Source organism: Galeopterus variegatus, unplaced genomic scaffold (assembly GCF_000696425.1).
Source record: "Galeopterus variegatus unplaced genomic scaffold, G_variegatus-3.0.2 Scaffold8094, whole genome shotgun sequence".
NCBI classification, from domain to species: domain Eukaryota; kingdom Metazoa; phylum Chordata; class Mammalia; order Dermoptera; family Cynocephalidae; genus Galeopterus; species Galeopterus variegatus.
The window spans coordinates 53,273-68,098 of record NW_007734205.1 but is presented as its reverse complement, the minus strand read 5'-3'; the positions used below and the strand labels follow the sequence as shown (position 1 = coordinate 68,098).

At 47.6% G+C, this 14,826-nt stretch overlaps 1 protein-coding gene across 1 annotated transcript in view; it reads right to left on the bottom strand.

Annotated features, from left to right (window-relative positions):
• Positions 1–2,208: 2,208 nt before the first annotated feature.
• The window catches only part of THBS4 (thrombospondin 4), a 44,100-nt gene continuing 31,482 nt past the window's right edge, over positions 2,209–14,826 (bottom strand). Inside the window, exons 11-22 of the mRNA XM_008592604.1 lie at positions 14,228–14,332; positions 13,851–13,958; positions 13,311–13,470; positions 11,860–11,978; positions 10,782–10,834; positions 7,803–7,996; positions 6,606–6,784; positions 6,016–6,064; positions 5,734–5,930; positions 4,913–5,085; positions 2,937–3,076; positions 2,209–2,435 (exon numbers count right to left, since the gene is read on the bottom strand). Of these exons, the coding sequence (XP_008590826.1) occupies positions 2,374–2,435; positions 2,937–3,076; positions 4,913–5,085; positions 5,734–5,930; positions 6,016–6,064; positions 6,606–6,784; positions 7,803–7,996; positions 10,782–10,834; positions 11,860–11,978; positions 13,311–13,470; positions 13,851–13,958; positions 14,228–14,332 (1,539 nt within the window). The 3' untranslated portion in view covers positions 2,209–2,373. The remainder of the gene's footprint in view (positions 2,436–2,936; positions 3,077–4,912; positions 5,086–5,733; positions 5,931–6,015; positions 6,065–6,605; positions 6,785–7,802; positions 7,997–10,781; positions 10,835–11,859; positions 11,979–13,310; positions 13,471–13,850; positions 13,959–14,227; positions 14,333–14,826) is intronic.

Genomic DNA, 14,826 nt, shown 5'->3' with positions numbered 1-14,826 from the left:
AGGAGCTTGAGTCGCTGTGCTGAGGTTGAGTATGACACGTTCAAGAAGCCCAGGGACTGACTTGGGGAGAGCGTACCATTCCCTGAGTCTGCATCTAGCTAGCCTCTCTCCAGTGCTTCCTGATTTTCACAACTTTTCCCACTTCTCCACTTCTTGAACAAGTTTTCTGAAAGCCTCAAGGTTTCTGCATCAGCTTCCCAGATATAGAGGAGGGACAACTTGACTAGGACAAAATAGTACGCCAGTTACGTACTGATAAATGTTTAACAACCAGCTCTCTGAGCCCTGATTTGTAGTGTTTGCCAACTTCTGTGCTGTAAATGCTCCCACCATGGCCGATTTCAAACTATCAGCAGTTTAAGTGGTTCACAAAATTCCTAAAAACTAAATAGTTGGCTCTCATGAGCTGGTGTGGGCTGGCATCAGGACACCACTGGCTCTACCTGCTTCTTTGTTCTCTGTCTTGCAAAAAGAACAAGGATTATCTTTCCAACAGTATAATAGGCTCCCTAGGGGATGAAATTATGTTCTAGATCTCCTGTGGGCCCATGATACCTACCATGGTTACAGGCACAGAAGTTTGGACTAGGAGAGCCTGTTTCCTGTGGACATATTGCTTTTCCAGAGCTGCTGCACAGACAGTAGCATGGAGACTGTGAAGGGTGGGAGTGGCTGCCTCCTTTTTACCCACCCCAGGGAGACAGTGCATGGGAGGATACAGGAGCTGTGGGGCACCTTTGATAAGGACACCAGGCTCACTGAAAGTCAGACCAGAATGAAGCTCAGACTCGCATCTAGAGCTGATCAACCAACACATTTTCCTCTTAGGGACTGGTGTATTTTGTGTACAGGATTTGGTTTATACTTCAATGATTAAAAGGAAAATTCCTCAAGAAGAGGATCTGTAACCTTCCTCACAGACTGCCTAGAAAAGTACCAAGGACACCAGAGAAAGAGTATTAAAATAGCTACAAGGGTATGATCTAACTGTACTGTAGAGTGGGTGGAAGACTGAGAGGGCCAGAGAGCTCCGGGAGGACCTAAGGGCTCAGGAAATAACCTTCCAGTGAGACATAAAAGATGAGGAAAAGAAGGAAGATCAAGAGATGACAACCTCCAACCAAATGAATTCACTTCTCCTCCCTGGGTTTTTTGGAATTGGGAAAGATTTGTAGATGTGGACGTTTCAACCTAGGTTGGAAAAATGCCGTGGCATCAATATGGCCCAGAGAGTCTTGCAAGGCAGCTCCATAGCAGGTTCCCCCTGGGAGACCAGAGTCAGCAGCAGTAACAGTTGGTGGGCAGCCCTGCGTTGTCTCCACCCACTGGAGATCTTGATGTAGGAGATCAGCTGAACTGAATCATAAGGCAACACACACCTCTGGGCTTTGCATGTGAGGAAGAAGTCCAGAAATCATCCATGTCTCATACATGTGCCACTGTATTTTCTGACTCAATGTCATGGTAAGTGTGGTAAGACTGTTTATCTTTTATTTATGATTTAAGATATTTCCAAGAATTCTGGAAAATAACAATATTCTTTGAAACTAAATTCCTAGATAATTTATCAAAATTTGCCAGGGTCTTTTACTTAAAACTGGAAATGTAAGACAGGCTAGTGCACAAATTAGGCTAGTTTCTGCCATGTACATGCAGCTACTGGTACAACCATAGTTAGAACGTGTGAGCAGCTTGTGGAGTCGTTGGAGGGTTTATGTAATCTATTGTCCTTACTACTTAGGAGGCATTCATTCATTCCTTCTTCATTTATTCATTTAACAAACATGCATTAGCTGTCTACTACGTGACAGGTACAGTGGGGATACTGATTATAAGACATGATCCTTTATTTTCAGTAAGCTTACATTTCACTAGGGGGAGCCAAATATATAAATAAGCATAAGAATTGTGTTGAAGGTGCCCGAACTGAAGTCTGTGGAAGGCATGTGGGGGGTGGGGGAAGAGTTTCAGAAAGAATTGGACAGATCTGCCTCAGGATTGGTGAGAGAAAGTCTTCTCTGGGAAGGTGCCCCTGAGCACCTTTGGCCTGGGGGTCACCCCAATTCATGTGCATGCTCAATCTCACTGACTACCTGGTCTGAGGAAGAAAAAAAAAAAGATCACCCGCAAATTCAATTAGGATCCCTCAGAGAACAACATATACCATCAAAGCTTGAGCCACACATAAGCAATGGCTGGGTAACACAGTTTTTAGAAATAATCTCTTCTCCTTTATTGCCACATTCATATAAAAAGTTTTGATATATTTGGGCTAGTAAAAGAAAGCCACAGTGTATATAAAGAAAATTGTAGGAAGTTTAAAATTATATGGTTTTAGTGTTTGGAAAAGCACTTAAGGATTGCTTCATCGTCTTAATTATCCGAGCGATCGAAATTCTGGGTTTGAAACTCTTGGAAGTCCTCTGGGATGGTGTCTGCAACAAGAACGGGCACAGGGGAGGTTAGTTAGGAAGGCTCCTTCCACCCGGCATCCTGTCCATTCCCTGCTGCGCAGGTGTCCTGTAGGGGGCGCTGTCAGCCTGCCCAAGAGGCCTGCAAGGCCCCGCAGCCATTTTCTACTTTAGGCTGCTTTGCAAATTGTTGGCTTAAAGCCCAGGAGTGCTCATTCACAGGCCTAAAGAAAAGTAGCAGGCAGAGTGGATTTTGAGTCTGTGATTATGTTTGAGCTGTATGAAAATAAAGGCTGCCTGTAAATTAAACCTGACAATTTCTCACTTGAACCCCAAACCCAAAGCCAAGCAGTTAAATTCTGTGGGTCTCAATCTTCACATCTATATAATAGGAAAAATGAGATCTGCTTTTTACTTGTTACTCAGGTTTTAGTGAGTATGTGGCATGAGCTTTGGGCTTTTAGGAGAGGCATTATTTCATTAATTCTAGGAATAAGATGATGCAGTAACAAGAATATACGTTACCGTTGCAGCGATACTTGAGGTTGGACCAGATGATGTTTTCTTGAGAGAAGCAGAAAACTCCAAGTCGGCCTCCACGCATAGTGGTGTCTATGGTGACTCCAGAGTCGGCCACCAGTTCAGAGCCTTCATAAAATCGCACCCTGCAGACCACACAGCCAGAGCGGGTCTCCATGAAACCCAAGCCAGGGGGAATGCTCACCCTGAGAGTCGGGGGTCCCATTTCTTACACCCCTGTGCCTTTACCCTGTTTGATACTCCATTTCTCACTGACCTGGACTGCGCTCTAGCTGTTCCCCCTTCCCTACTAGACTGGAAGCTCCCTGAGGGCAGGGACCATGTGTCCATATCTTCACCACTTCTGTCTTTCAGTAGGAAAGACACAATGTTGGGCATAGAATCAAACTTGACAGATACTAGCTGATGAGTCTTTAAAAAGAAATAGGTTGATGTCGTGAATGAGAGGCTTTGTGACTTCGTCGTCTTGTGAGTTACTTTGGTTATCATGCTTCTGCTTTTCCTTAGGTCTGATTTATGTCATTTGGTGGAATCTCAGAGCAATGATTCTCAACAGGAGACAGCACTTCCTAAGCAGGATTTTAAGAAATCTGTAAGGACACTTTTGGTTGTCACTGTGGCACTGAGTGACACAAGCCAGGGATGCTGGATGGCTTATGATACCCTTCAGAGAACAATCAGAACTTGTCCTGCATCCCACACACTTTTGGAGAGCTCCTCCAGACACCTGAACAGGTGAAGAGCCTATTTTTAATTATTGGGGCCTACAAGCTAACTCCCTTTTACTTATGAATATCAAGTATATTTTGCACTGATTTTAATGTAAACACCATTGTAATAGTTAAGTCACCGACACAACAATCTGTAGTAGAACGTCTCCTTCACAGTGATTCTAGGTATGGATGCAAGTATCTATTTCATTTTGGCTTCTGGTGTGGTTGTGCTCAGGTATTTATTTTGTCATAAATTAATTTATTCTTATTTCTTTATTATATTGTTAGAGCTCAGATTGGTTTTCTAAAATTCTATGTGTAGGTAGGTTACATTTTCTGATTTCATTTTGGGACAGAAGAGGGGGCATTTCAAATATTTGTTATAAAAAAGGGGCACTGGGATTAATACGGCTGAGAACATGATCATCTTATTGTGAGGTAAACAGAGTACACTTGACATGTCATAAAAAAGATCAAAATGTAAATCAGCCCCCACAACATTCTTTTTTCCACTGGGCCGCTTTTCTGCCCTGGTCAGGAGCATGCAATCAGAACTCCTTCCTAAAGGTACTACATAAGCTGGTGTGGCTGTTGATCTGCAAGCTGGACGAAGGAAAAAGTAAGTACACTGTCTCAGTTTCAAAGATGTGGCCCTAAGCCACCTGACTCCTGAGAATACTTTTTAAAAAGTCCTGTAAAGAAGGCAGGTTACATAGGCTTGCCTCATGACCAGTTCATGCTACATGCAGTACATGCCAGGTGTTGTGCTAGGCACTGGGAAACCAAGGTAAAATAAGACACAGGTGTTGCCCCCCTCGAGTTCATGGTCCAGTAGGGAAGACAGACTGTGAGGGACTCGGGGCACTCAGTGTGAAATACACACTAACAAGGGATTGCACAGGGCCCTGAAGAGTCACGGGAGGGTGTGGGCAAGAGACCCAGCCTCACCTCTTACCCCACAGCAGTCAGCACGTCCACTCTCAGGCTTCTGAAGTGCATGACAGAAGGGCACCGACGTTCAAGTGTACCAGTTCCCCAATGCTGAGGCCTCACCCTCAAGGTCCTTCTGTCCCCCCTTTGGCCCTACTGTCCACCGAGTCAGTCTGAGCCTGAGTGTCTTCTCCCTCACTTCTTTTCTGGGAGCCTGTGGTCACGGAAATCCTGGCATGTCCTTGAGGACTACCCTAGGTCAGGCCTGCGCAAGGAAGCAAAGCCTCTGGGATGCAGGATGGGGTGTGCTTTGCTTACCTGATGTAGCCCACCTGGGGCCTGTGCTGCAGGAACCAGCGGTAGGACACCTTGTCCTTCCAGCCCACGTTCCTGGAGTCCTTCCACAGCAGCCTGACCTGGTCGCTGGTGTCCCCCGTGTGCCACAGGGAGTTCCGGAGATGCTCCCCTGGACCTGTCTTAGACTTCACAGCCTGGACAATGACACAAGCAAGGTTTTAGAGCAGGATGCACAGACCACCCTTCCTGCTTCCTGGATCTGAGGTCAGTTCATGGTTATAATCTGGCTGCCTTGGATTCAGACAAAAGCATAAACACTTCATAAACACACTTAAATGTCATTTCAACTGAGATGACTCCCAACCCGTCAGTACTAAGCATTCGCCTGCTCCTATTCCACGTTTTTTCCTGCTGTAAATCCATGACTCCCCAATTTGCTCGGTGAGGACTTGCACCAAATGTCGGGCTACTGAAGCCTGCCTTCTGTCTTAGCAGAAGTGAAGTAAGTAGCCCATCAACCCTCCTGTATAAAGTTGGCCCCATCAATGAAATGCATTAGCCAGTGTCCAACACAGTGTGCCTGAAGATGCACCTCAAACCTTCCCCACATCCCTGACCCCACTTGGGATGAAATTCCCACCATCAGAGTCACCCACAGGTTAGAACATAAGAAGGGATGAAAGCAAGGCCCTCTGTCGGCTCTAGTCTTCCCTGACTTGAACATTAGCACGAATGCACCAATTTCTTAGAGTAACTAAGTGCCATGCGGGAGAACATGGAATTTAAAAGGAGGGTGAAGGGCACAGAAGCAAGGGAGATGAGTGACTTCAAACCACCAATACCTTGAGTTGAATGCCAGGTTCTGCAACAGCTCGGAATGGCGTGGCCTGCCAGTACGTCTGCTCCGTCTGCTTCCACATGACCACGTAGAAGCTGGAGCTGTCTTGATAACCAAAGATAAATCCTGCATAGTCATCGTCTGTCTGGGTATTTACATGGAAGGTGCCTTCGAAGTCAACTCCATTAAAAGCTGTGTACCCTGTAGAGATCAGACAACATTAGAAAAATAAACCATACTAGTAGCTGGAAGAATTCTACGAGTGGTAATGGGGCCCTGGACATACCCACTGCCAAGCCAGGATCACTGTTCATGGTCTGCACAATCTCCATGCCCTGCGGAGAAAGTCGAGAGAGTTTAGAACAGTCTTGAGGAGGGCTCAGCAAACTCAGAGTGCCCAGAACCTCATGCACCACGAGTGAGTGGCCAGTGACATCTGACCTCCATAAAAAGATTTAAATAAACCCTTAATCAGGGAATGTACGGCATACACTTCTATAGAATGTGATCTGCTCTGTGACCCTGGCAAGTCTACTAAGCCTCTCTGTGCCTTCCTTCCCTAGTTACACACGGGGAGGGCACGCAGGAGGCAGTCTACTGGAGAGATTAGGAGCATGGGCTCTAGGATCAAACTGCCCGGGTCCCAATTCCAGTCATCTCAGCCACTTACTGCAGTGCTACCATGAGCAGTCATTAATGCTTTATGGGACTTGATTTCATCATCTGTAAAAAGGGCATAATGAAAGTTCTTTGTCGTAGGGCTACTGTGAGGAACGAACGTGACATGAACAGTGCCTGACTCGTAGTCAGCACCTCTAATGCTGCCTACTGCTGTCAGAGGGCAGAGCTGAGCACTGCCAGCTACACGACACACACCTGGTTCAGGACCACCCAGTTGGGATCGATCTGGGCATCCCCTTCAGGATCCAGGACCACGGTCTGGTAGGCCCTGAAGTCAGTCAGGGTGACCTCCGCATTCTCCGGGCAGACATCAATCCGATCAATGACCTGGTCTTGGTCAAAGTCAGTCTCACAGATGTCTCCCACCCCGTCACCTGTGAAGGGCGGAGAAAGGACAGGGGCTCAATAATGCCCATGCCCACCCCCACTCCTCCACAGAGAAAGGGGGCTGGGCAAGGAACATTAAAAAAGCCCAAGCTGCCACCTCCAGGGCTCCGATTTTCAACCAGTGTTGGAAGAGGAGCCCTGGGATCTGTCGTGTCTGAGCTACCTGGGCCCCATCCTGGAAGTCTTGAGATGGGCGACCAGGCCAGCCCTCAGAGGACATCCAGAGCTTCTTGTAAGATCAGTTTGAACAGTTGCCCTCCCCTCTCTCCCCAGAGATTTCTTATTACATACAGGTAGGTTCCGCATCTTAAGCCTGACTTTATATTAACAAATGGCTGCAGCACTTTCTGGACTATGATGTGTAAAAGGCAGGGGAACTATCATTGTTATCAGAGTATCTCTAAGACGGTAACTTCCGGTGGCCCCTGGGCTGATTGTGGCTCACAAGAATGTCTTGTTCAGCTGACGCGATGACACTGAAACATTTGAATTTGCATCGCTGTGGATGGGCATGCCCTCTCCAGGTCACTATGGTCCCACCAGTCTGTGCTGTCTCATACCTGGCCTGGTGCACACATTTCCTCATGTGCCTGGCCCTGTGGGCATCTGGGATTGTGAACCCACCCACACCATGTCTGCTCTGAATTCTCTCTCCCCTCCCTCTTCTTCTCCGGCCTCCCAGTGAAAGGAGCAGGTGAGACGGCCAAGCAGCTCTCCAAGGCCCCTGGGAACTATGCTGTGGCAGGTGGCTGCTCCCCTGCCCTGTGTGAGCTCACCCCAGGGCTGCTCAGGAAAAGGTGAGCTCAGCTCGGATGGACATCTCCTGTCCACACAAGCTGCAGCTCGGTGGAGAAGCTGGGTTAGGAGAAGCAAGGCCCTCTGTCGGCTGATGGGAGGAGGGGATGCTGGGGATGCTCTGAGTCAGTGCCCTGGGACAGGTGTGCCCCATGTGCCTGGCCGAAGGGAGCTGGGGGTCCCCTGCAGCCCTGGGCTGAGCCCCCTTACTGTTGCTATCCTCCTGAGCTGGGTTGGGCACTAGCCGGCAGTTGTCCGGTCCAGGGGGCAGCAGGTCTGGGATGCCATCATTGTCGTCGTCGTCGTCACACTCATCACCAATTCCATCCTTATCGGTGTCCAGCTGGGCACTGTTAATGACGGTGGGGCAGTTGTCTGTGCTGTCCTGGTGCCCATCTCCATCACTGCAGGAGAAAGGAGAGGTGGCTTGGACTGCAGTTCAGCAGAGACAGGAAACATCCATTCTCAGGAAGGAGTCTGTGTTTGGGGTTTCTACTAGGCTTGGTTTTTTAACAAACCCACTAGGGTCGTTTCCTTAGATAAAGCTGCCCTGTGGGCTTCAGAGACAATTTTCCCACTTCTCCAACCTCTTGAAACAAGTGAGTCATTTCCTCCTCAAAAGATAAGGGTCTATTTCTGTGATGTGTGACAAGATGCTCCTAAGTGTCCCTGGGGACTGCTAGGTGATACCTGACCCAGCGGGTAGATGAAGGGAACAGAGCGAGGGGCAGTGGAGCCAGGTGGCCTCAGGGTGAATCCCAGCTCAGCCACGGAGCAGCATGTGACCTCAGCCATGATACTCGGCCTTTCTCTGACTCAGTGCCCTCATCTGTCAAATGGGGATAATAACAGTACCCACTCACAGGGTCGTTATGAAGATTCAGTGATTAAAGTGACCAGAATTCTGCATATTAAATGATAGTATATGAAAAAGCACTTCTTCAGTGCCTGACTCATGGGAAGCCCTGCAGTGTTTTCTGTTATGTTGCTGCTCTTCACAGCCCTGGGCCAGTGGGCCAGAGGGGCCTCGGACCTGAATGCCATGGGGAGAGTGGTAGAGACAGAGCCGCCCCTCCCCGAGAGGAGCCCTGCAGGCTGCGCTCAGTGCTGGTCTACAGGACTTCTTAGAATGCTCACTCTCTGTGCACCTCACTCTTCTTTCCAGGCCGAAGGGCCACCCAGGGGTCTGCACTATCCGCGAGGTTTCCCTGAGTACGCTGAGACCTCACAGGGCTGCTCTGATTCACAGCAGACACTCCTTTCACCCTGTCGCACCTGCAGCCTGTCCTGGGCCAAGAACTGCCCCTATCCCCTCTAGGAAAGGTTGTGGCAGGGCAGCCAGGGACCAGTCCATGCCCTGCAGGCCACACTCTCCAGATGGGTACAGGAGGATTGAAGGGGCCCAGTAAAGTCAGGCCAATCTGGACAAGCAGAAGATGACACGGCTCAAACAGCAGAAGCCCTGTGCCTGCAGCAAGGCTGCTTATTAAAACAGAAGATTGAGCTATTTCCATTAGCAGCCATTCTATATAGTCCTGAACATTATGCAAAAATAAGCAGTTCCTGTCCTCCTCCCCAAGGTTCAAGTTTGTGGGAATTAAAATGTAGCACGATGAATCATTTGTTTCAGGCAAATATCTAAATGCAGGGGGGACAGGCTATTTTAGAAACTACTATAGATGGTAATCAAGTGCAGGATGACCTGCCAGGGAACGGGCTTGATGTGCATCACTTAGGGCTGTCGGCGGCATGGCAGTCCCACCTTCTGCTCAGAATCAGAGCGATTCCATCACCGACTCGCCCCTCCTAGTGCTGTGATGCCGATAATAACACAGCACCATTTTTTCATGTCACCTGAGGGCCAGCACTGTGCTGGGAGCATTACCTACATTATCTTGAATTTTCATCATAACCTGGGAGATGTGTTGAATTATCTCTACTAGGCAGATAAAGAAGTTGAGATGCCAAGAGATTGGGGAGTATGTCTTAAGTTCATTTGGCTAGTATGTATTTTGCAGCAAGGACACAGAGCAGAAAGCAGGAGATGGGACTTCATAGGAGCTGTTCTTGAGCAAGGTTTGGGTCAAGAACTGGTGTCTGTAGGGCATCCTCTGATCCAGGTGATAGAAGGGAATACCTGAATCTATGTCTCTCTGTCTCTCCCTGCTTTTCCTTTTAGAATCCTTTCCGTCTCATCCCTGTCCTGGCTGCTTCTATAAGGATTCCCTAGGAAGATGAAAGGGCCACGGACTGCAGGTGCCTCTAGAGTCAAGTGGCACATGTCTGTGTTTTTGGTGATCTTCCTGCAGCATCTTCTCCAACTCTGTGTCTTAGTGTAGGGCTCCATTGTGTTGGGCTGGGGGGATTGACAGAATTCATGTGCACAGAACAATTCCACTCAAATATGGAAAACTGAATAAAAAGATTTCAAGGACAATGAAATCCCTCAGCAAACTGACAACTTTCCATTTTGGGATGATAATGAAGTTTTCCAAAGTTGAAAGAGTATAACAATAAAAAAGCTAGTATCTATTGTGTGCTATGTATATAACAGAGACCATAATTAGTACTTTTCACGGATTAACTCAATCTTCACAATAGTCCTATGCGTGAGATCTACAGTCATCCCCATTGCATAGAGGAGAAGATTGAGGCACTGGGAGGTTAGGTAACGTGCCTAAGGTTAGCCAGTTCTAAGAGAAGGAGCCGGGATTAACATGTAGCTGTCCTAAAAAAGCTAGTATCTATTGTGTGCTATGTATATAACAGAGACCATAATTAGTACTTTTCACAGATTAACTCAATCTTCACAATAGTCCTATGCGTGAGATCTACAGTCATCCCCATTGCACAGAGGAGAAGATTGAGGCACTGGGAGGTTAGGTAACGTGCCTAAGGTTAGCCAGTTCTAAGAGAAGGAGCCGGGATTAACATGTAGCTGTCCTGCTCCAGAGACCATCTGTGAAGCAGGACTCTATACTGTCTCTTCTATAAGAGACCCCACTTGCTGGAGTGCCGACTGGCCCCTCCTGACACTGTCACTCCCTACACGGAACTTTCAGAGAGGTCCCACTAGCAGCCCAGTCTACCCAGAGAGATCCCAAAGCACGGTAGCAGCAGAAAGCTCTGAAAGTCAAAACTCTCTCTGGATTTTTGCATCTGGTCCTCTGCAGCTGGGAGATGTCATACCTCTCCTGATTGGTGTCACAGGAGTCCCCAACCAGATCGTTGTCCACATCAGACTGCAAAGACAACAGAACACATTGTTATTTATCCCTGGTCCTGCACGTACAGAATGTTCCAAAGGCGGCAGACCTGGCCCATCATCACTGGATTTTAGGAATTATTTCTCTGGAATTGGGATTACCAGATCATTGTCCACATCAGACTGCAAAGACAACAGAACACATTGTTATTTATCCCTGGTTCTGCACGTACAGAAGGTTCCAAAGGCGGCAGACCTGGCCCATCATCACTGGATTTTAGAAATTATTTCTCTGGAACTGGGATGGTGTAAAACTGCAAAAGGACAACACCATATTGGTGTAGGCACAATGCTGAATTTCCAGAAAAGCCTTCTAAAATATCAAGCTACATGGATGGGCTGCCTACACACCAGATGAGCTGATTGGAAAGGGCGCTAGGGTAGCACGGTGGCAGGTGGAGACATGGAACTCTGGCATGGGTCGGAGCAGAGCCAACCAATGGGCAGGGGGACAAGGCAAATTGATTTTGCTTTGCTTCTGCATTTTGGAATTGAGCCAAAATGGTGAGTGAGTCACAGAGGACAGTCAAGACTCCCCCCACTCAGGGCTTTCAAAATAAATGACACATCAAACCCAATTATCCAGACAGGGAGGGGGAGTGAGAAGGGAAATCAACATATCACTGAACTTAATCTGAAATGTCCGCACATAGGCTGCGTAGGGGTTTGGGGACTACAGGCACAGAGGCTGTCAATGGTTAGCTTTCATATTCTGTTTTCCTTTCAGCAGAAAAAACTTGTTTTTGGCACCATGAAGCTCCTGTTACTAACCTCGTAGGCACTCGACAGCCTGTGAAATTAGTCCCAAGGGTCTCAGATCTCCTGTGGAGTTTGTCCCCTCATCATCAGGCCCACCATGTGTCACTTCTCCACCTCTGCTTGTGAAGTAAGAGGCAACAGCAAAGAAGTGGCCGGCAGGCTCTGCTGTTTCTCTAGATGCTTAAATGAGCCTTTGCACAGGGGAGCTCAGCCTAGCATCAGAATTCCCCTGAGCCTACTAACCTGGTTAGGGTTGCTGACATCAGGACAGCTGTCACAGGCATCCCCCACACCATCACCATCCTTGTCCTGTTGGTTGCTATTAGAAACTTTTGGGCAGTTGTCCAAAATGTTTTTTATTCCTGCAAGAAAGGAATGCTGCCTTGAGCCAGGGGAACATCACACATGGGGATGGAATGCTGGCTTCCAGGTGCTGTAGAGATCAGGCCTGGGGTGAGCTGCTTCCACCCAGCTATTGTCACAGAGCAACTACTCCTTTCAGCAGCCATCTGCAGGCAACTTCCAAGGATGGATTCTGGGAGACTTTAAAATGAACAGCTCTTGGAGGCATTCACCCACTGAATGCTAATTTGTTGAAGATGTCAAGGGCTATGACAACAGCCAGAGGAGGGGGTCATGATGGCTGCTAGGTGGGCTGACCCTGGAGAGGAGGACATTGTGGGTGTCTGAGCTATGCCAGGACCCAAGGGCTCCAGGCAGTGGTGTGCTGGAGCCAGCTCATTGAGTCCCTCTCTTCCCAGTTTTGCATTCAGTTATGTCATACTGATGGCTTGAAATCAGTGATGAAGGGAGTAGTTACATTGTGGAAACTGGCAGATGCTACAAATCAGAGCTTTCTTTGGTTTGTTCCACTGAGCTGGTTTACAGCACACCACTGGATCTGGGTCAGCAGTTGGACTCATAGAAGGGGAGGTCATGTTTTAGGGAGGTGTAGACACTCTGGAATAGGGTGTGTGCATGTTCGGGGGGCAGTATTTCCAAAAGAATTTTCCTTCAAAGCCCTGTGATGTGTTTTTCAAACACTATATATTTTTCAGCCTGTCCTGTAATGACAGCCATCTATGTGCTACAGGACCTATACAGGAACAAATGTCCTCCCTCAAGTCCTGTGAAGCTCCAGAGCAGGCAAGAGTTGTGTTCCAGGGGGTGCCCCTTACATCAACCCCACACGTGGTCCCTGCAGTGGAGTCCCTGGAGCTGAGCAATGCAGTCACCTGCCTCCACAGCTGTTCCGGAACAGGCAGGGGATAGGCGTGTTGCCTGGGAAATACCTAGTTCTCAAGAGGAGCTTGACCCACAGAGTGTAGCACGTGACCCTGCTCAAAGCCCTCTCATTCAATTCTCCATATCCAGGTCTCTCACATGGGAAAAGAGTGGTAGGGAGTGGGGAAAGGTATAATCTGGGAAGGGAGATGCCCTGCCAACACACAGCTCTGCTTGAAGGGATCTTGCAAAGTTTCCAGCAATGATATGGAGTCCCAGAAACATCTAGAGCCATTAAATAGGGGAGTGGGCTGCAGAGCCTCCTTCCACAGAAACAAGTCAACCTTGAGCCCTCCAGATGTACTGAACCACCAGAGCTGGAAGGCCCTGAGTCAGTTTCTACTCTTGACAGAGAACAAGGACAAAAGGACAAAAGAATGCCAGATAAAAGACCAAGAAGACACACTCACCATCTCCGTCCATGTCATCATCACAGGCATCTCCTTTTCCATCCCCATCAGTGTCTTTCTGGTCATTGTTTAAGACAGTCTTGCAGTTATCACAGGCGTCCCCAAAGGTATCTTTATCACTGTTCCTTTGGTCCACATTGTGAATCAGGACACAGTTATCCTAAAAGATGAGAAGATACAACACTTAGACTTTTACTGAATCCACTTCCCCATTGTTATGAGTTGTCAGAACCCTGGTGGCCCAAGTTTGTCAGTTTTATATTCAAACATTTGCGAATCTTACAGAATAAGAAGTTGCAGTGCTAGGGGAATGCGGGCATGGAAACTGACATTTGGGATACTTAATTTAAACAGCTCAAGTTTGTCAGTTTTATATTCAAACATTTGCGAATCTTACAGAATAAGAAGTTGCAGTGCTACGGGAATGCGGGCATGGAAACTGACATTTGGGATACTTAATTTAAACAGCTGACTTCATGGGCTTCCTTCCATCACCCCCTGTATGTGGCAATTCACAGGCCCTCCCAGCAAAGCAAGTACCTGCTCATTCGGGATCCCATCTCCATCAGCATCATCATCACAAGCATCCCCAATGCCATCTTTGTCTGCATCTTCTTGGCCAGAATTGGGCACATACTTGCAGTTGTCCTAAGGCGGAAACACAGCTCAGAGCAACAACCTACATTAGCCTTAAGTTGAAGCTATTTCTGACCTCAAGACTGACTGTGCCTGCTTGGCTTTATTGTTGATGGCTGTTTTGCCCCATTTGAGATGTGGCTACTTTAAAAATGCAATTTTAAATGGGACCCACAGAAGCTCTACCCCATATAAGATGTGCCTTTGGAAAGACCCATATCATTATTATTATTGTTGTTGTTATGATCATCATTATCATTATTTCTGCTTGCTCTCCTTACCTTCTTGCAGTTCCTGGCAGAGCATGATAGTTCTTCGTCGGGGTAGCTGTCGATGTCCACATCCTTTCCACAGACATAGCCATCACCAGCCCAACCAACTGCACACTGTGAAGGGAGAGCCCATGAGAGACCTGGATGCTGAGCCTGGCAGGGAGGCGGGGGCTGACAAGAGCCCCTGCTTTGTCGATGCGTGCATCCCCAGGAAGGCCTGGAGCCAGACACCCTTGTGGGTGGGATTTAAAAACTATTTAATTGTATTTAAAAAGTCTAATGGTTCAAAATTCAAAAGGTACAAGGTGAAGTATAGTGAAAACTCTGCTTCCCACTCCCGCTCCTATGGCTCGGGCAACCCGTACTCATGCACACTTGCAGAGATACGCTGTGCACAGACAAGCACATACACATACAGTCTCTTTCTCTTTTTGTCCTTTTACACAATTGGTAGCACTCATATATAAGTATATACTGTTCTGCACCTCGATTTTTTTTTTTAACTAAACATTAAATCTTGGAGTACTTTGCATATCACTCCATGAAGATTCATGCCATTCTTAATGGCCACAGATGTATCCTACAGAAGGCTGTATGAATGTGTCTCA